Raw genomic sequence first — 23,072 nt, forward strand, 5'->3', positions numbered from 1 at the left:
GACCACCACGGGTGGCTGGTTTGCAGGGACATTTTGATTGTACTGCATTATGTTCATTTTGTAATATGTCGAAAGCCTGTTTTTGTTAACTTGCACAGTTTCACTCTACGTCATTGCTCTGTACATCTGTGATGGATGTGAAGGCACGGCCATGTACTGTACATGTTTGATTGTAAATAAAAAAACACGTAGCCTGGTATACAGCTGATCTAGACATTGCTTTAAATGACACTGTTGAGTTCACGGTCAGCGTACGCTGATATACCAAGCTGGAAGAAACGTCCGACTAAAGCATTTAAAGGAACGCACATCATTTTTTGCATAAAAATATATTCCTATGTACAATCAAATCAATATGGACTTCAAAAACTAATCTCTACCTTTAGAAATTAAATATCAGTCGATAAACATACGCAAAATGAAAACCATTAAAGTGGGCATTCCCTCGTACCAGGCTTGATTTGCAATACAGGAAATCCCAACAAATAGAGCCGCTAATCATTTTCTCCCATTGGTGGATCAAGTCCTAGTCTGTTGTCTGATTGGTTCCTTCATCACGTCACAGAGTGTCCGACAAATGATTTGTTATAATAACAAACTCGATTTCATTCATGTTCTTCAAATATTATTTTGGTCTGCAATAACCTGTCCGTGACCGGAATACTGAATGACTCGTGGATACGATAATTTGAATATTATAAAAAGTGCTACAAGTGCTTTATTTGCAGGAGAGGTCACCGTTTGAACAGAAAACAGATGGTCGTGCTGAACTGTACATGTTTGATTTTTATATTGTCTTTTGTTGACACTTCTGTGTAGCTGTCAGCAATGGGACTGTTCCTCAGATGAAACCTGCCTGACACATCAAACTTTATTATTTCAAAATACTGTATGTACATTTATTTTTAACAATTCAAGCAACAGTTAGTATTCCCAAAGGTTACTGGTTTCAGGCAGAGGTACAGTTATGGCCCCTCCAGATTACACAATTTTTTTATCCGTTACGATGCCTCTGTGTCGGATTTTGTGATTTTGACTGTGCAAATCTTGACATTTCGTTCATAAGAAACAATGGTAGACTATGCGTGTCCTCCGAGAACGGGAACTTTTACGACGTGGGTGACGTTGACTGCGTATGTGATCTCATTGAGTAGGCGTTACACTGACTGACTTTTGGCAAGAAGCGGCTGGAGTATAAAAATAATTGTCCCAGTAGCACCAACACCACTGTCTCTAATGCACTTCGCCATGTTTGAATGTTGTGTACGGAAGAGCTTCGCGCTTCTGTGCTGTGCTTCTATTGGTCAAGATCACCACAGCATCACAGCTATCGTGAGCGACCAGGGAAAACATTTAACATGCTAGTCTTTCTGTCGTGCGACCCCGCAGGAGCAGTTTTGGTTGTCGTATACTATGGCGAACTATACGAGACGACACGATTGAATCTTGCGTCTCGACGCCAAATGTCGTTTACGAATTAATACGATGTCCTACGACATGCAAATCGGGCCAAAATTGGGCTAAAATTGTGTTATCTGGAGAGGCCATTAATAATTGAGCAGACCAGTGGTTTTTGGAATTATGGGGTGTATGTTGTTGTCAGTCAGTTCTGCTTTAGCAGGACATTTTCATTTTTGGGTGAACTATCACTTCTTGTCATTATTTACTCGCCCTCTTGTCATTTCAAACCTGTCTGACTTTCTTTCTTCCGCAGAAGACAAAAGAAGATATTTTGAAGAAAGTTAGTAACTGAAGAGCACTGGCCCCCATTCACTTCTATTGTATAGACACAAAACCAATCCAAGTGAATGAGGGCCAGTTACCAAAATTCTTCAAAAGATCTTCTTTTTTGTTCTGCAGAAGCAAAATAGTCATATAGGTTTGAATTGACAAGAGGGCATGTAAACAATGACAGAATTTATCATCACGTCAAGCCCTCAGCATTGGAATTACTGTAAGCTTTACTATGGCACTACTTTTTGAGTTTTTAGTTCGAATTTTTTTTGTCCCTAAAATTTAAAATTAAAGAAAAGAAAAAATATATAGCAGCTGTGTATTTTTCCTTTCGACATCCACGAAGCATTTACATATAGTAGCGCACTAAATACCCTTAGGTCCACTCCACACAAACACGGGTATTTTCAAAAGCACAGTTTTGTTTATGCCATTTTGGCCTTTCGTCCACACGCTAACGCAGTACTCGGTCACTGAAACCAAACTTTTTTGAAAACTCCTGCCAGGGTTCAGATTTTTAAAAACTCTGGTTTCAGTGTTTTCGTGTAGACGGTGAAACTGGAGATTTGGCGAATGACGTTGGAATGCGCGCTGCTATCATCTTTGTTTGACGTCAGATTCCAGGCATCTGATTGGCCAACATGGCTTTATGGTTATATCGCCACCTGTTGGTTTGGCATGAGTTTGACAGGCTCAATGGCGTGTTTTTGCGTTTTCGTTTATAAAAATACCCGTATACGTGTGGACTGACACATCACTTCCCACAAAACATTTATTTCGAACATGTATGACCTCTTGTCTTCCGTGGAACAGAATTCAACATTTAATAACATAGTCTCAAATGTCAATCGTCCAAGTCTTTAAAGTTATGCATTGCTCATTCTGTTAAACTCATCCATTAGCATTCCACAGAAGAAACAGCCATACAGGTTTGGATGAATTGTGGTCATCTTCAGACAATGCAGTTTAAGCTGTCAAATTTAACGCTGTAGCTGAGAAATTTGGTCCTGCTTGCTGTTACCAAAGATTTGTGCCTTGAAACATTCTCAGTAACAGGTTCAGCCACCAGAAGTCAAATAGCTGTAAAATACTGAGCTGCTCAGGTTAGAGGAGAACCCTGGAAGTGAAGTCCCCATGTAAATGGATGTATTTAGAGATGCATGTAAAGCACAGCACTAATCTGTGCTTCAGACGAGCACATCTCTGTTTGTTTAGCTTGAAAAGCTTGTTGTCTATGACCAGCACACCTCGTTGCTCAAAGAACTTATTATTTCTTACAGTGCATAAAGGAGATTTGAAAGGGATGGTTCACCCAAAAACTCTGTCATCATTTACTTACCTTCGAGTTGTTCCAAAACTGTAAAAATGTATTTGTGCTGATAAACACAGAGAAATGTATTTGGAAGAATGCTCTACTATGGTAGTCAATGGTGGCCAAGAACCGGTTGTTTACCTCATTTGTAAGCTTTGGCTAAAAGCTTCTGCAAAATGTAAATGTAAATGTACAAGCATTCTTCCAAATATCTTTCTCTGTGTTCAACCAAACAAAGAAATGTATACAGGTTTGGAACAACTGGATAGTGAGTAATTCATGACAGAATGTTCATTTTTGGGTGAGCTATCCCTTTAAAGAAGATTTTCAGAAAACTAGCGCTGTCAAATGATTAATCGCGATTAATTGAATCCAGAATAAAAGTATGTTAGTCTTTCCTAAGGCGTATCTTTTTTCTTTTAGACAGACGCTTGGATCCTCTCCTAATTGAGTTGGAAACAAAAATGGAATCCTTTCAACCTTTGATCTCAAATTTAAGTTTGTTATTCCACGGAAAACCCCTCTAAAGCATCACAGGCCATTGTGAGTGGTCATTGCTTAAAAGAAAACCTTTTAATTCCCTTAGCTGTGTTTTCAGCTTTTTATACTGTGGGGTGAATGTTTTTAACTCTCTTTTATTAAAAGGAAAGAAACACTTTTGAACAAAGTGTCATCTTAGCTGTTAGTACCTTCAGAAGTGTTATTCTGACTCCAGATCTAGAGGCAGCCTCTCCACATAAAGCTTGTAAGAGGATTTTTGGTTTGGAAATAGTATTCCCAGGAGAACCAAAGAGGTATTGGGGAAATCTTACCAACACTCTTCCACAAACACAAATACCTAAATATATACCAAAATACCTTTGGCAACATTGTTCCTTCCTTCATTGTTCACCAGCTCTTTGAGCAAATAGTTCAGTCCGGCTGCCAGTATTTGAGTCCTGAAATGGTCTTGTTGTGTCCGGGCCGCAGGCGTCTTCCAGTGATGGTTCTCACTAGCTGGTGACCGTTGTCAGAAACATGATTCCTGGGACTCTGTGTCATTCTGTACTGACTGTTTCTCCTCTTCACCGTGATTTCCATTGTGAAGAACTGAATACCTGAAAAGATCAAATAGAGGTTACTTTCACATGTCAATAAAACACCACAAAAATACATTTGTGCTAAACGGATAAATGCATTTCTTAGTTTTATACATATTGCATTACTATTGCTGTATTCCTCTATAGTCGTGAACACCCCGCTCCTTTCCGGAACAACAAAATATCATTACAATCTCTTTACAAAAACAAGCTCTTTACATGAAGGCAGTTCCTGCCGAGCAACTGACCCCTCACAAAAAACACCGCCCCCCTGTTGCTACATCCGACAAGCTTTCGGTATCAGCCATGCGTCCCAGTGTAAATGTGTGCACTCCCTGGTGAAATAGTGAAACGCTGTTATATTGGTTTAATTATTAATGATACCTATGTTTGTGTCCATACCAGCAGACGGCAATATTACGTTAATTCTTATCTCGCACGATGCAGTATACTACAGTCACACAAATGGACGTATAGCTAACCTGAAATGTGGTGTAATATGTGTTTATATTTACTCTAAAATTTGTATTAATGACAATTATGGTCGTCCCTGATCCTTCTTTGTGAAAACTAAAGTAAACTTTTAAATATTAGTTCAGTAGAGCAAAGAATAACAGTCCTTCAGTGTCTTTATTTGTGTTAAATACAACAAACAAATTAGAAATTTACCTGAAAGAGAAAAAGAAAACAAAAAGAAGAAACCTCTGAAAAGTTGTTCCGGGATTTACCAAGGAAACAGCTTTCCAATGAAGCACAACCCCAAATTGCTGGCACATTGAAGTACAGTTTGCAACAAAACAGCCGTGATGAACCCAGCCACAGCCTGAGACATCTGACAAATGAATATCATCTGATTCAAACAAACAATACTCGGTACACTTGAGTAATAATGTCCTGATCATGCCGGTACATTCAGTCTTGCCATTATCTGGTGTGGATTAGAGAGAGAGTTTATTAATTTACATGAACATGACCTTTGGGTCATAGACACACAGAGGCGGGATGCACATCAGTCATTCTGAGACTTCATGTTTAATTATGTGTGTGTGTCTGGAGATCAGGCAAATGCTGTGCCGGTCACACAAGCAAGTCTCCAGTCCATATCTTCCAACAGTTTTTCCCTAAAGTGTTTTATGAAGCATCCTGTTATAGAAATTTATTTAGCACATTTTGGTTTTAGTTTTTTTAGAAACGGCTTTGAAAAAACGTTTTGAAATGAATACTATGCATTTTAAACGCAGCGGCAGCACGCCTCGTCTTCCAACAGCCCAAAAGGTTCATGTGACGCCCCTTTTCATCTCTCTCCACTGACTACCAGTTGAAGCCTGAATCAGATTCAAGTCACTGATGTTTGCCTACAGGACTATCACTGGATCTAAACCGGCATACTTTCACACCCTCCTACACCCCATCAAGAACCCTGCGTTCTGCAAACCAGCGGCGTCTTGTAATGCCTTCTCATAAGGGCAGTAAATCACTTTCCCGCGCATTCTCTAAATTCCCTAGATTTGTTCGATCTAACAGTGTATCTAAATTTAACAGTTTACAGCTACTTAACCTAATCCATTACATACATTTCTACAAGATGAATTTGATCCGACTGTAATAAAGTTCGTAAGAAGGGAAGGAAGGAGGTGGGAACCGGCGAACATTCAACAATAAAACTTTAATTAAATAAACAATAAACACTGACGTAACTGACCGACAGCCACCTCACGGTAGACTGCCGGCCATAAAACATACACACACTAAACACAGTTTCGGGCCCGGTCCTCTCTCGTCAACAGTCCTGCCGAACATCCTTTTAAGCTCCCAATCTCCTCCGTGATAAGATGCGGGACCGGTGCGCGCACAGCTGCTTCCACTTATCACTCACGCCACCGGCCCCGCGTCACGGCTCTCGTCCCGCCTTCCTCACAACACCGACACAGTAGTTAAACTCGTAACATTGCATGTTTTACAAATTACTTCAAGAGATTTATCACCTAGATATGGTTTCTTATTTCAAGAAATCTTACAAATTGTCTCACTGCGCTGGCAGATAGTTTCACTTATTTAATTTCCACAGTGTATAAACATCAGCAATGTAGTCCATTATTTCATTATTATTGTTTACATAAAATATTTTAGTTGTATAATCTCTCCCAGCGTAATAATTATCTAGTAAATATTGACACATTTTTTCTCTCTCAATGTTGATGCATCTGTTTTTATCTGTGTTAGTTTGCTGTGCCTTACGGTGCCATATGGAAGGGTAGAGTTGTTCACTCTGATCATTTTTTATATCATTACTGTGAAATGTTAACAGTTGGGTATGAATAAAAATGTATTCATTAAGTCAAATAAATGAATAACAAATCTGACATCATTGTACCAAGATACATTTTCAAAAGGCTTTTGCTAGTTTAGGATATACTGGCCATTTTCCAAGCCGAAATCTGTAGAGTTTACACAAGCAGATGCTGACACAAAAACGGCAGATGAAACACATCCAGTGAATAAAATCTCCTGTCAGAATGAGAATAGACTACTCTTAATGCTTCTGATACCTATTTCATACATCATTATACTGTATGTGGAGAGTTGAAAGTAAAACTATTCCTCTTCTCTTGGAAACATCCGTCTCACACAGGTGATGATAACGGAGGGCTCATTTACTAGCAGCACTAAACCCTGTTTATCGAACCTTCTTATCTGATAAACACACCTCATCGCTTGCGTCATGCAAGCTATCATTTCACAGAGAGAGAGAGAGGGAAAATCTCTCCTTGTTTAGGATTAACCAGCTAAAGGCAGGTCAAGATAACTTTCTTTACTCTCTGATACCATCTGCAATTCCAGGCTCACTTCAGAGAATGAGTGACTATTACCAACTTATCTATTCAGACATATTCCAGTTCACATGGGGTCAGACGGGGCGCTGCCAAGTGAGTCTGAAGTATCACAGTGACAGCCACGTCTAACTTCACTAAATAATGCTCGAGAAAGACTTCTCATCTGTATTATTAAAGCAACTCTAAAACTAGCATAGTGTTATACCCGAAAATGAAAATTCTGTCTTTTTTCCTCACCCCCAATTCTGTACACTTATGTTCTATTGAACGCAAGAGAAGATATTTTGATGAATGTGGGAAACCAAACAGCTCCGGGTCACTATTGATATCCTACTGTGTTTTTCCCACAATGGTAGTCAACGGTGCCCCACAACTGTTTGGTTACAAATATCTTTCTCTTGAACAAAGAATTCTGAGCTTCAGCACATTTACACTTGTGTATAATGCATATTGTGTGTAATGGTTTTTGGTCTAAAGCTCACCACACATAATGGTGAATGTCAAAAGCTTGATCTTGGCCTGTTACCACATGGTGTTTGTGTGCGTGTGATCATGGGCGCCGTATAGGGGGGAAAAGTTAGGACAATTCCAAGGATTGACAGGGGCCCCCAACAAATAGGGAAAAAACTAATTAATTTTTTTATTATATTATACACTATATAAATCATCATCATTTAGTATATTTCAAATAATAATAAATTAACGATATCTTTTATTTTACTTATTTTGGCAATAAAAGTTAAATATCCCCAATTGACCAAAAAGTAAACATCCATATTGACCGAGCACCCCCTGTATCTGCATGAAATGGTTCGATCCTGCCTCAGCGCACTCGTCATCAGTGACGGTGTTTAGTTGCAGAAAGTCGTGACGCGACAGAAACAGAGACCACTATGTTGCGCAGTAAAAAATCTATCTGGCTTTCAAAAAAGAAAAAGAAAGGCAATTGAGAGAGGAGCGACAAAAGAAAGGGTGTCAATCTGTAACCCAGTTTTTCACCAAGAAAGGTGTGTAGCATTCAGTCTGAGTGGTATTAACCTGTTGTCCACAGTGAAATAAACTAGCTAGCTGCACGCTAGTCTCAGCCAGCATTTCAATAACATTTAATCAGTGCAGGGAAACACTTAGCAAGATATTCATATGAAATAATTGTCCATGGCCATCTTAGCAGACTTAACAACAGATGAGTCAGCAGCACCCCAGTCTCCCCATAACTGCACCCCTCCCTGTCCCAGTGAAGAAGGTGAGTAATGACTTAACATCATTCCAGGGAGTCTGTGTGGGGTTCTCTGTCTCTCTCTTGCTCTTTTTACCATAACAAAAAAGAAAGTGGAATATTCATCAATGAAAGAAATCAAATACAAATTATTTTCTCACATAATGACCATTATGACATAAACAAAAAGAACATCTTGTCTGTATTAGGTGCATTTAAAACAAACAACCTCCATGCAAGTTACAGACAATATTAAAATAATCCAGTTTGATGCGTTCATTTAGACAGAATTTTGGCCGTTAAATGACATCTATAGATACATGCCTTATTACTCCCGCCATGAAGGGCAGTGTATTTGAGAAGCTTGCACACACACAAGTCTATCATATCTAATGTATGTAATCAAGTGATGATAATACAGAACTATAGGTAATTTAGGTCAATGTTCTGTAGTGTAAGTGTCATTTATTGGTATATATTTCCATTGTTCTTATTTGTACCATGTTAACTTACCTTTTCATTTGATTTCACTGGTACTGTTAGTTTTTTTATGACCATATTCCAAACCTAAAAAACCTATTGATTTAGTGATCACTTGATCTCTTTTGTAGCACTGTAATAACCCTGATGTGGAAATTAGTTGTTGGCATATACAGTATGTGCAGTTAAGTAAAAAAATCTGCTGTTTTCATTGTTTAGAAATGATGATGTTAATTTATTTTGATTAAAAGCTAATATATATTTAGGTTTGTTCTTTTTTTTTTAAATCTGTCAATATTTTTACAATAAAAATACATTGATATTGGACATTGTATGGTGGCTTTTGATCTTGCATCAATAGCGAACTGCATACTGTATGCAGACTTGCATTTACAGATCACCAGGAGTAAATATATAGTATATATATGCTAGTACTAGTATTGAACTACAAGAAGCAAGACAGTTGCAAGCCTTTGATTAGAGTTATTTAAAGCTTTTATAACAATGTAATAACAATGACTGAGAGAGACTGAGAGTAAAAAAATAAGGACAGCGCTGAATGTCTCAGAACTTAGGCAAAGGACCAAGACCAGAACGGAACGCAGGTTACAGTGTCGGATTCATTTTCCGTGACATAAACCAGAGAAAGATTTCACGTCAATAAAATGTCACGTCTTTCCTCAGGCTGACGCAAAGGCGGTGGAGATGAAAGGAGACGAAAATGGCCATTATTTACTCGTCCATTCAAAACGTATATTTTGTATTTATCATTTATTTCTTCATTGGTTCAGTTGTCATCAGTGATGTGCAATGTTCTTTCCTTAATATGACTACTCCAGTTTATCATTTCTTTTCACAGCCAAATATCTGTTGAATCACAAATCGCTAAGCAAATCGCCGTGTCCCTGTAATTTTGTTGAATTGAATAAATAGTTATGGTGGGTTACAACCTGAAACCCCTTAAGCTCAAAGTAAAAGTTTCCAAAACTTTGACATATCATACTTCACATTGAAATACTGAGTGGTCAAGTTCATCTGAGAGTTAGTCAGCAATAGTAAATGTTGCCCAAGAAAGAAAAAATTACAAGAAGAATTTTTGTGTGAATTTCAACTGAAAACAACTCGGTGACTTCATAATATAATTATATAAAGAATATTAATGCACTGATCTCTGATCAGTGGGTAAAGTCCAGCAACATTGAGAGAATAGCTGCTTCTTTAGTGTCTCCCTTATCTACATTTACGCAATTGGAAGGCGCTTTTATCCAAAGCGACTTACATGGCATTATACTCTAAATTATTTGTATTTCAGTAAATGCAATCCCCTGGGATTTATCCTCTGACTTTGGCATTGCAAGTGCCATGCTCTAACCACAGAGCTACAGGAAAGCTAAGCATGTGAATGTATATGCTTTACAAAGTCATTTCTATTCTTGAATCACACAATCTACAAAATTTTATATACGTCTATTTATATATTTAGATTTTCACAAATGAAATTTGTTTTCAACTGATAACAACGACAACATCATCCATCACAGAAAATAATCTTTCATTATGTCTGTCTAAATGTTTCCATAAAGAACTTTTAACATCCGAAGAACCTTTCTGTTTCACAAAAGGTTCTTAGTGGCGATAAAGTGTTCTTCAGATATGGTTCTTTAAAGAGCCTTTCCCTAAATTAAAGAGCCTTTCCCTTTGTGGAACCATAAATGTTTATTCTAATGCATCGCTGTGAAGAACCTTTTAAGCACTTAAGAACATTTTTCAGATGTAAGGTAGCGATCACAGGTTTGCATGATAAAGAACAAATATATCAGTTCCTGGAAATGTGATTACAGTAAACTGTTTTTCTGTCTACCAGCTCAATATTTCAAAAGCATTTGAAATAAACAAGTCCATTTACACGACCCGCTCACTTCATGTTTTTCTGAACCCATTAGTCAAAGTTGAAAAGCCAGACAATGAGCTCCATAAAATTGTTTGCCATTTTCCAGAACCAAGTAATTTTTTTTTTACATCAATATTACATTAAAGCAACAACAAACCCTCATACACATTTTCCAGAAGTATTTTATAATTAAAAAAACTATTATGATCAAATAAGACGTTTTAATGTATTTACTAGTTATGAAGTTCGCGTGGTTTTTACATTTGAGAAAATCAAAATAAATAAGTATTAGGGTATTTTCGACAAACGCTCTGTTTTATGAACGTGCCGCATAGAAGCCTAGGAAGTAAACGCCCACTGCTCTGATTGGACAGCAGTTTGCGTAGTAAACTTAGTTGGAGCCTTCTGTGAATTTGGTTGGATAGGTAACATTAGGTTACACATTTTCAGGACATATCCAGCGATCTCAAAGAAAGCAATAGTAACGCATAGTACACATATGTTTTACTCTCATAAGATTGCTGCTCCATTCCTGTCTGATCCAATATTGACTGCACAGCACTGCTTTTTAATTTTAGACTCTCCTCAAATCCAGAGCTGGAATGTCTTTAAAAATAAACTTTAAGCACGCATTCCTGATGGTGAAATCCAAAGGAAGGTTAGGCAGCGACAACCAGGCACTGCACAATATTAAGCGATCTTTTTTACGGCTTGCTCGCTCTATCTGGTTCCGTGCCACTTGTGTTACTTCAATACCGTCATTTGTCAACCAGTGAGCGGGGCTAAAGAAGTAGCAATTGATATTCTTCTGTGGAGGCGATGTTCAACCTGTCATAGATGGGTGCATTCAAGGACCTGGCGTTCGCTGGGCCTGGTGTCAATAACAGTTGTCATTTCAGTAACAAGGGCGTTTTCAGTTCCAACACTTAAAGGATGCTCGCTTGAATACGACTTACTCTTTTATAACAAAACCTTGGGTTAAAATTGATGTCTTAATTCATCGCCCCTTTAAGTAAAATCTACATTGCAAGTATGTTAATATCATCATTGCAGTGGCATTTGGTAGTCTAATAAATACAAGAGCAGATGCTATTATATACAGCAGTAAAAATCTTTAACCTTCTTATTTTTCTGTTTAGAACACACACAGACATTTTGCAGCAGAAAAGCTTTGTTTGCAAAAACTGTGAGTGAAACCCATTGAACCCACTAACACATCTGTGTCAAACTAAAACCAGAGCACAAGATCCCTGATCTAATAACCCCGCGAAAAACATCTAGAAAAACCTTGGAATTAGCTTCTAACATAATGTTAAGAACCTGATGTGAAGAGTTCACGTTACAGTCACAGTAAGATTCTGGATGAAAAATATCCCATTAGTCAATTTACCTTTCAGCACTTCTACAGAAGCGTGTATCATCATGTTAGTTCTTAGTCATTTCAACCACATTTCAATAAATAAAACGAGAGTTTTATTGATGGTTTCCCAGAACTGCACTTAAAGCACATAAAACTGAAAAGATCATCCCCACCAGTACAATTTGAGTCTTGTACCTTTAAATACCTTTATGGTGTTAATGCTGTGAGTTTCTCGTTTTAAACATGTTTATGATAAAAAGTACTCACTAAGCGGCCGTTTAAGTTAAATGGTTGGTGTGGTCATTACGGGAAACTCATATAAAGCAAACCTTTATAAGCACAAGTTGTTAGACCAAAGAGAATGGACCATAATGCTGCTTTTAGCAAACAAACAATCAACAAACGTAAAAGTTTGGCTGAAAGTCCCTCCGCTCGGTGAAAGCGATGAATGTTGGGCATGGCTGAACTCTTCTAAGTGTCCCATTGTTCTCATGCAACGAATGCTGTTACATAACCAATACGAGCTAATAATAGAGCCGGCTCTTAGAATTTTATACTCCATGAACTGATTTAGAAACAGCACTTAGGCACAGAATGTCCCTTAGGCCTATCAGGTTTCATCCCACTGTGAGTTAATGCATTGGGTTGAGATGAAGAGTATTGGACATTTACCAAAAGGTCACTTCTCTTTAAAACTGCAGGCACCTCTGGACACATTTTTCTGTGAGTGATCCTAACAATAACCACATTGATCCGTTCCTCTTGAAATCTCCTTTGTATGCATTAGGACACAGCTGAGAATGGAGAAAACACACACGCATGTTTGTTATTCTATCGCTGTGGCTGCTTAATTCCATTGACTTCTATTGCTTTTAGACTGAGCTAATGCTAGTTCCTATCCTGTTAACCCAGTCCCCCAATTTAACCTTTAAACAAACCTCGATTTTTAAGAAGATCAAAATCTTTATTAATATCATTTAGCACGCTTATTAAACTGTGGCACTTTTGGATGCTCCCCACAATGTAAACAAATCTTGAAGCTGCAAACTGAATTCCATCTCTTTTTAATGGTCTGATCCATTTTTCTGCCAAAAAGTTGTTGACAAGACAACGTCATCCCATAATCGTGCCTGAGTATTAACGTGTAGTAAGAAAGGTCTGACGTTTTTTAAAATCTAAACCCATTAACTCATTGCACTGAGAGTGATGTTAGATTTGTATATATTAAAAACGAATTTCAAGTAAATGAAGGACAAGAAACAAACAACCAACTAAGAAATAAACATCACGATAGACCGACAAACAAATGAACTCACTCTTGCCTTTGGAAGAGATGTTGGGGCGTGATGCTGATAGTTCAGTGCATATGGCAGTACCATTCAAAGAGCTATGACAACCATAATGCTTATAGCTCTGGAAATGGCGCTGCTATCTGCACCACACGACTTCATCCTCTCTGTGGGCCTTTGCTGCATCTTGACTGCAAGCAAGGGCGTCGCAAGTGGGGGGGGGGGATGTGACTAAATGCATAGAGCATTTGAAGGGCCTTGAAGTTCCTGAAATTCTATTTATTATTATTTTACAATTGTGCCTATACCGTACAACTTCTCTGTTCTGCGCTAGATTTGAGAAGCTTCGGCAGACGTCTGTCACGCCTCACCGCGAACTGCACTATAGGCCGTATGAGTGAAGTAGAATGGACCCGCATCCCTGCTGAAGGCATTCTGCTATCGCTCCGCAAGAGATCCGTGAATCCCGCTCCGTGTTTCCATTTCCCGCTCACGGCGGATGATGGATAGTCTCATCGACAGATAGATGAAGTACAACACTTTACAGCTGGTGCTTGATCCGAAAAAATGAGTATTTGGGTAGTTTGTTTTTAGTATTGGTGTTGGAAATGTATCGTTTATGTTTCAGTATTTTTGGAAGCCTGCTTAAATGATTGAAATCGATATCGGCGGTTGAAATTAGCACCAAATTCGTTGTTCTAAGCCTTCACAAAAATTAGGGGCAAGAGACTGTGAGTTATATTCAGCAGACAACCCAGAAAACGGTCAGAATTGAATATACAGGGCAGGCTGCTACTTTAAAAACAATGCGACTACGGAGCGAGTGAAGGGACAAACATCTCACGCTTTTTGTTTTTATCTGCTATTGAGGTCAACTTTGGATATGTACGAAGTTGAGGCAATGTCACAGTTCTTGTGACATATTCACCTCCTCCACCCCAGCTCCTCTCATTTTCTCTAAAGTCCCGCAGGACCCTCGGGGGGGGTGTGTTCTGGGCTCGAGCCGGTTCCGAGCCCGGAGCACTTGCTCTGAGCAGGGTAGAGTGCTCCGTGTTCGGATAGATCCGGCGAGCTCGGAGCCCACTCCCTGTACAACACGCCAAATACGCATAACCTGCATTCCCATGCTTTACCATCTATCCCAACAAGGAGCTGTTTATTGGCGAGGGCGAACTCGTGAATGCTCTTTGTATGACGTATCGCTTATCGCTCCCCTAACTCCTTGTAAGTCGCTTTGGATAAAAGCCTCTACTAAATGTAAATGTATTTAGGTCTTTTTAGTTTTAATAAAAATTTCCTGACAAACTCTACTTGGCATTCAACTCTTGTTATCAATTGGCAATCTCAGTTACAGTCTTGAAGTGGCATTATTAGTACCATTTATGCCGTACTAGAACTAGTGGGTTTTCTGTTCAATAGTTACATGTGTAATGTTTTGGACTACACTGCACAGTGTCTCTTTTAACGAAAACAAATCAATTCATGTTTAAGGGGATACTGAGGTGATATATCCATTCTTAATTATATCACAATTCATATAGAAATCAATTTACTTAAAAAAGCGTGAAAAAAAAATGCACGCCCTGACTGCAAGAAGTCCGTTTAACAGGCTTCGAAAAATGAAGAAATCCCAAACTGCACAGCACACCAAAGTTACACACGGATGAGTCATAAAAGTGCAACTATTGCCAGCAGAAGAAGTTGAAGTTAGCTGTAGTCTATCAATCTACACCCTCACAAGTATCCAAAATCCACACTGTAATGCAGCTGTTTACCGACATAAATGCACCGAGTCGAGTGAGATCATTCTCTCAAGTGGAATAATATTCCTGCCAGAATCAACTCTTACTAAAATAAATCAAATGTTAAATAATCAAACCGTTTATGTTCACTTACCACCGTATATTTATCCGGCAAATTTTACAAGAAAGTACCTCTGACTGAATGCCAATGTGGATATACATGCAGTCCTTTTCACAATTCAAACAATGTGTTCAAGTTGTAAATCTCACAAAAAAACTGTCCAGATGACAAAAGGAAATTATATTTTGTATGAAGCATATTTAGATTTTGTATGTTAAGACCATTTTAATTTTCCATAATTAAAGTATAAATACTGTATTTTTCTTTTGACAGATTTTGTGAGATTCAACCATAAGAATAATGTCTGTATGGTGTTAGAAGATAAAAACTGTTATATTTTTCAGAGATATCTCAAACAAAATGGCAGAACAGGATTTTATTTGCATCAATTACACTGTGTTTCAATTCATACAAGCCACTGCTCCTCTACACTTAAAGTATTCATAGGTTTTATTAAGATTAGAAGAAAAACCAAAGTCACGAGTGTTTGAAAAAATATTTTGATATACAGTAAGCCCATTACTGTTGTGGTAAGCGAGTAAAAATGGGATATTTTTTAACCTAATAGGGATCTTTGTCATGAAAGTTGTAAGAAAATCAGGCGTATCCCATCTGTTTTTGAACGGATCCTAAAATACACAGCATTGCGTTGTTTGCATGAATATGAACGTCAAGATCAATGCACTTCAAGGTCTACAAAAACTCCATATTTGTTGCTATTTTAACCAGTTTGTGTCGTTTAGGGTGTCAGTAGTTTACAGAATGAAATGTACTTAAACATAAAGAGTGCTAACTTGCATTTTACGTTGCTGCGTATTGTAAAGAAACATCCGTCCCGCTTAGCTCAACGCCTCAATTGACACAGTACCATGTGTCCATATCGCTCCTAATAAGACATGCATCTCTTAAGGATGGTCTCGTGGCTCTAGTTTGGTTAAGATCCTTTGTCTATGGTAACATGGACATCCCAGCCATTGATTTGCTATAATAACGGTCAAATTACCAGCTGGAGGCTATGCATGTTTCAAAGGTCTGGATACATCGTCCTAGACAAATCAAAGAATATTGACACCTGTTGTCTGTTCACCCTCAGGTCTGTGAGGTAAGTGTGTTAAAGGGCATACGCAGAATCCTTCACTTTCCATGCAGAATAATAACAGAATAGTAACCATTAGTTGCAGTGACTTTCTTTCCAATTCACGGCACCTATTGATCTTCAAAAACATGAGAACTGAGAAGAAAAGCCGCAAGACTGTTGGTTGGGGAGGTGATGAGGCATCCTTATCAGATGTAAACACGGGCGAAACTCCAATTACTAGCGAATAATTATTTACTGAAACGTGTGTCTGAGCAAGACACATTGGACCCGGCCATCTCGTGCTCATTTGGAAGAATGCGTGAATCTGTTTCACGCAAACAAGATTTGAACGGACTGAACTTCAATAATAATACTTCCATCACCTTTTAATGGTCTGATCTAACAGCAGGTGGTAAGACCAAAATCAGATATTTGTGCGTTACTCTGTTTATCAGGCACTCCATTATAAAATGAATCATCTGATAAACGAATGATGTATATGCTTTATGTATAAGTCACATGCATTGTTTCATTCTGAGAAACATGCTTTACATTCAGGCCAGTTTCACGGGATCGGAGCGGCTCTCTGTTCTTCTCGCCTCTCTCAATGAAAACGAATTATCGTCTAGTGGGCAACTTCCCCCCGTGCTTTATTTTGCAGCTCCTGCTCATTAGGATAAATGGTCTGCTCATGAAAAAATGTTTTACCTAAAAATGTGGGTGGGATGATAGCAGCGTTTCACACTACAGGTCAAGTTGATGAAGTCACTAAATAAAATGCCCCAAGTGCCTTTGAGTGGTGAATGTTTAGTCACCAAAGAAATCCAGTTAGAGAGAATTAATGACTCTAATTAGAGAAAGCAGACTTGATAAAACACAGATTCCACCTACGGCACTGTAGGGTGCCAAGTAGTGTATAATACTAGACTTTAAGAAAATATGAACGCTTTCCAATATAAAACTTTTGGGCATTGCTATTAGGTTAGTGTGATGTATTCTGTTTGCACAGGTTTCTAGAAATGTAAAAGGTGACCTTATCAAACCACAAACTTCATGTACAAACTTCATGTACACAGTTTAAGGTAAGAAGTTTACATAAATCCACAACCCCATAGTAAAACTAATACTAATAAAAGAGCCCAAGTAAATGAATATGGTCCTTTAACCCTTTAAGTGATCATTTTAAGTTTAGATTAGATTAGATTAGATTAGATTCGACTTTATTGTCATTACACATATACAAGTACAGTGTAACGAAATGTAGTTTAGGTCTAACCAGAAGTGCAGTTAGCAAGTGCAGGATATACAGTTAGAATAAATGTAAATAAAATAAAAATACTGAATGAACACATTTCCATTCCACAAATTTCCACAGTGCCAGCAGTAAGTGTCATTATTTTCCAGGCTCCCCGAAGCGTAAAAGGTCAACAGAATAAATCAGCATTTACGAACACACAAGCAAAGCACACACAGATATGACCCTAAACCTCTATCACTGTATTTTCTGGAATATGTTGCGATAATGATACAAATGACGATATAACTATAACACCATCCACCACTGTTTTTTGCTACAAGGGATAGTAGCTGCATGCAGTCTAGAGCAGTGGCGCAGCGAAGTTTGAAGGGTTATTTGACAGCAATCATGAAATTTGCGCAGTTGTCACGCTTCGTGCACTTCAATGCACCTTTATGTCCACTCCGCAGGGCTTTTACGGGCGAATTGAACAAACCTCTGAAGTGGTTAATATTATCCTGCTGCAGGTCCTCAACTACTCATTTTAAGACACACGATCCAGAACACCAGTCTTAGGGCGAAAGGGACGGGCCGACAGCGCCATGCGTTTTCGGCCAGAAGGGACGGCACCATGCGTTTTCGGACAAACGCATTAACAGCATGGCAGAGAGCAGGGTGAATATAACAAACTTTTCCTGCGAGTAATAAAGAGTTCGTGTTTGGTGTGAACCGAGAGTGGTAGCCATATTCTTGAGAACGACGAGTGAACAGAAAAATTTGGATAAAGGAAATGTGGGCACGGGGCGCTCGGTTCATGCATCCTGTATATAACAGGCAAGAAATCATATTAAAAATTTTTGCAATGCCCAGGCACACATACCATCCAACGTTTAAATGTATTCTATGTTTAAATAAAGACTTTTAGCCAAACTAAATGCTGTGGTGTTAACAAACAAATTAAATAAAACGTGAAACTAAACATTAACCTTAACATCTACAATGCCATCCTTCATTAGAGTTAATGCTCCTCTTTTAGTGCAAACTCTTTCTCAGCTTCACGGCCGCCCTCCGCTATATCTGTTTTCGCTCCGCATACTGTATGCACTGTGAATGGGTCTCACAAAGGAAATACGTCATCAACTGGGATTTATCGTTTAAAATTCCTATAGTGGGGGATCATTTCTACCGGTTAATCGCAAACTATATAATATCTCCCATCCCTTGTAACGCACTACACGCACAACAACGCCTTTTAAACACCCCCATTCACGCCCGAAAAATATGAACCCAAATTTCCACGCAGTGATGGGAAATGAAGAGGTGTGTGCATATGAGTGAGCGAGTGTGAAGAACTCACTTGAGATCTCCCCACACAGCATTAGACAGGAACAGGCCTAGTGTTGCAGAACCAGAGGAGCAGTTTGGAGGCAGAGGAGCAGCCGCTGGAGCAGAGGAGAACAGGGGGCAGCACACGTGGAGGACAGAGAGAAAGAAAACAAGGAGGAGGAGAAGAAGGAGAGAAGAAGAGAGGCGTGTTATTTCAGTCCTGATTGATTTAATGCACATTCAATCAACAGATATGCTGTGAGAGGCAGAACTAGAAAAGGAAAGATTTAAAATAAGCTCAACCTGTGATCAACCTTTCAAAGACGAAAGGCCTTGACAAGTTCGTAAGCTTTTATAGTCTTTGTCTTGGGTTAACTCAAAGTTTAACCTTATGTATTGTTTTTTAAGAACATAATAAGCATGAAACAATAAATGAATACACATTACAACGGAAATATGCCACTATCAAGAAAATCTGTTACACTGTAAGAGAAGGAAATAAAAAAAAACTGTTAAAGGTCCGATGTATGAAATTTAGCAGCATCTAGTGGTGAGGTTTCAAATTGCAACCAACGGCTCACTCCACCCCTCCTTCCCAGAGTACTTCGGCAGTTCACACAGGACTAACATGTCGTCACGTTTTCGCTTCTTTGCCAAAGGAGATAACGTATTACGAAACACGCTCTGTGGAGCAGTTTGTCCATTTAGGGCTACTGTAGAAACAACATGACGACTTCCATGTAAGGGGTGCATGTAGATAAAAATTGCTCATTCTAATGGCGCTTTTCCACTGCATGGTACCATCAGGATCAGTAACTCAACTCAATTCACTTCGGATTAGTTTGCTTCTCCACAGCAGTTTAGTACCGCTTCAACGTGGGTGGGGATTATAAACTTATCGTCTTAGTTTCGCCGCCTCTACTGCCGTAGCATCATTGTGAACGCGATATTAACAAACGCACAACACAGGAGATATATAGAGCCTTTCGATGGCGGATGGCAGCAAAACTAAATACAGTTTAAAAATACCAGAGAGATACCAGCAAATACCAGCAAACAGCAGACAACGATCATTTGGTTTGCTCGACGACGCACAAGGGTAAGCTAATGTAGTATTTAGCATTGCGTTAAGGGTCACAAAGCAGATAACGAAATACTAAACTGTACTAACAGTACTAAAATGTGTATTCATGTGTTGAAAATCCAATGACGCTGGGAATGATTCTCTCTGCCCAATCAGTGATCTGTGTGTGAACACATAAAATTTTGGTTTCGGTACAGTACGTCAGGAACCTCAACCGTGGTGGTACTAAAAATAGTATCAGGTACCAGGTACTCTACCCAGTGGAAACCCCCCCAAAAGTGAGATGTACAGCATCGTATTGTGCAGTACTATACAGTAAAGGGCCATAAGGTAACGTTCCATTATGTAAGGTCTTTATACTTCTCTGAATACATAGTTATGCATATTATATTGCTTTTCTGTCAATAGATCCTCCAAAAAATGACACATTGGACCATTAAAGGCCGATAATGAAAACAATAAACATACTATATTAGTGTAATAATAACATTGACATTATGTGAATTTTAAGCTTGACTTACAGTCACAAAGATGGATGTAGATGATTTGCTGTTGCGTCACGCTTCATAAAGAAGCAAAACAGACAACGCATCACAATCTCGTGGAAAAACTTAATCATTCGGACGAATGGGGACGGGGTGAGGGAAGGACATTCAGTATTGCTTTTTCTAATAATCATACGTTTTTGTAAGATTCACAAATGAATATGAATTGGCCACCTCGTAAAATACTTAAGAATTCCCTTGTTATCAGGTTGTACGATGTTGGGTACACCAAGTTCTTTAAAGACATGAGAGAGAAGTTGTCACTCTGTCATGTGAGAGTTGGCCTGTAGTTTCATATGACCCAGTATAATCCATATTATGAACATGGTGTTACCAATGCTATATTGAAAAACAGCCAAAACACATGTAAGGTAACTCTGTTTGTCCCAATATGTTTGGTATCAACCAATGACACTTTGACAAATTCAACTGAGCATAAAAACAGCTCATTAAGGAAACAGTTTAACACAGGATATGAGAATGTACACAAAAATATCATTAATAAAAACTCAACAAACTTAGAACAGTAGATCCCACTATATGCAATGTAAACACCTCTCTTTGAATGGTGTATTTTGCGAGCGACTCTGTTAATGGATTGGCTCAGCTTTTATGTACCATGTAAACAGAGCTCTTTCCTGGTTTTAAGTAGTTGACACTTAAAATACACTGTATCCATGGTTCCTTATTTGTTGGCTTCATAAAAGACTCATAACACAAATGACTCAAACACAGAGGCTTGCAATAAAGCCAAGAATGATTGCCTGACTCACTGTGCCATCTCCCATAAAGGTTACAGATCAACATTTGCTCTCCAAGCTTTGGATAAGGACACCATCAATGTATGTGTGCTTTAAAGCAATACGCTGGTGTGTAGACTTGCAGAACCCCGTAATAAAACCTAACCCCATCGATACATACTACTGCAATTCCACAATCTCTGCAGAAACAGAGGGCAGAGTTTGGCTCTATGAAGGTGCATTGTGGGTAAATTCTCGGAGGAATCACACAGGATGTGTAAACTTTAAGATCACCACGTCTCCAGAGAAAGCAATGCCAGTTTCAGATAAAGGTGGACAAATATATATATGATTTTCAAAAATATGAGTCACCATTGCTGTTGTCCTTTCATTTAGCAGACATTACAGCATGACACCATAAAATCGCAATTTAAAATAAAATTCCCATAATTCCCATATTATTTCAAGTGAGAGCACAAACCGAACTGCAATTGTAAAACCTCTTCAGTTTAATCATCCAATATGAAAGCCTGTGTCTGTTTGATGAAGTGAGTGTACAGTCAATTTAGTTGGTCCTCTGACATCACCAATCAGAATAAAGTTCAATAAAAATGACAGATATTCTTATTGTCCTCCTCTCTGGGCATTTCGTTTGATCTGCCTCTGTCAGTCTCTGTTTCTTTTCGAGGAAGTTTCTTTTCTGAGAAAACAAAACACTCGAGGCGTTTTGCACGGCCGTATCCGAACGCTGTTAAGAGCTGACATATGTGTGGTATTGCTTCAGTCTGAGGTCTGTTGAAGAAAACATCCTGTCCCGAGCGAGCCGGCGTTGAGGGATCGCTCATGCCAGACAACATATGTTTATCATCAAAATCCAAAGCCAAGTCTGGTAAAAGCGGGAAATTACTACACCAGATGAAAACCAATAAGATGGCCTGAAGATCTCACATCCCCTATAACAAACTTGGGGGTTCGATTTGACCCCCACCTATCACTTAACACCCACATCCAATTTATCTGTAAGAGTGCATTCTTTCACCTCCGGAACATCTCCAAACTTCGTGCCTTTCTCTCTCTTTCCGACGCAGAAAAGTTGGTTCATGCCCTTGTCTCCTCTAGACTTGACTACAGCAACGCACTCCTCATCGGGATCCCTGGCAGGAGCCTTCAGAGACTGCAGTACATCCAGAATTGCGCTGCCAGGGCCCTGATGAGGGTGTGTAAAACTGAGCACATCACACCCATCCTCTATAAACTTCATTGGCTTCCTGTTAGGTTCAGGATTGAGTATAAGGTCTGTCTCCTTACCTATAAGTGTATCTACACCATTATACCTTAAAGAACTATCAATAGGCGTAATCCAACCCGACATCTCCGCTCCTCTGACAGCCACAAACTCCAGGTCCCCAAATCCAAACTCCGCACAATGGTAGACAGGGCCTTCCAGTCTGCTGCGCCTCGATTGTGGAATTCCCTTCCCTACCACCTGAGAGTGCCACAGTCCTTAGAGATTAGAAAAAAACTATTAAAGACCCACTTATTTTGCATTGCATTTTCTTAACATAATCCTGTTTCTATGCTTGTTTTTAGTTTTTAGGATTTTATTCCATTTACCTGTAGCCCTTTGAGATGTGTCCTTCATGTGTAAAGTGCAATACAAATACATTTTTTATTATTATTATTATTATTAAGATAAGCCGCTCTCCGCTGACACTGTGTGGCCTTGTGCAACCTTTATTGTATGCAGATTTTACATTGCTCATCGTTGATAATCTACTACATAGTCCATGGCTTAAGCAATCATAATCTCTTCCTGTCATAAAAACATGCCTCAATAATGTAAAAAAAGTCAAAAACACTGCTGGGCGGCTTTTTTAGGGGTTGGAGACACAAATCATGACTTTAAAATACGAGGCATGAATTTGAACTGGCATTTGTTCAATAGAACGCTCAATTAAACCGTGTTGGGTTTGCTTCTGAACGGCTGATGGCACGCACAAAAGC

General features: G+C 38.8%; 1 protein-coding gene across 4 annotated transcripts in view; it reads right to left on the reverse strand.

Moving 5' to 3' along the window:
• Positions 1–2,005: 2,005 nt before the first annotated feature.
• htr4 (5-hydroxytryptamine receptor 4) overlaps positions 2,006–23,072 on the reverse strand; it is a 100,715-nt gene continuing 79,648 nt past the window's right edge. Inside the window, exons 7-8 of one of the 4 annotated variants that reach the window (XM_079479655.1) lie at positions 18,731–18,815; positions 3,663–4,143 (exon numbers count right to left, since the gene is read on the reverse strand). In XM_079479655.1, coding sequence (XP_079335781.1) covers positions 18,752–18,815 — 64 coding nt within the window. In that variant the 3' untranslated portion in view covers positions 3,663–4,143; positions 18,731–18,751. Of the gene's footprint in view, positions 4,144–18,730; positions 18,816–22,402; positions 22,572–23,072 lie in introns of all 4 variants that reach the window. The other 3 variants (XM_079479653.1, XM_079479654.1, XM_079479656.1) reach the window with 3 other exon arrangements.

Source organism: Barbatula barbatula (assembly GCF_947034865.1).
Source record: "Barbatula barbatula genome assembly, chromosome: 18".
In the NCBI taxonomy this organism is placed as follows: Eukaryota; Metazoa; Chordata; class Actinopteri; order Cypriniformes; family Nemacheilidae; genus Barbatula; species Barbatula barbatula.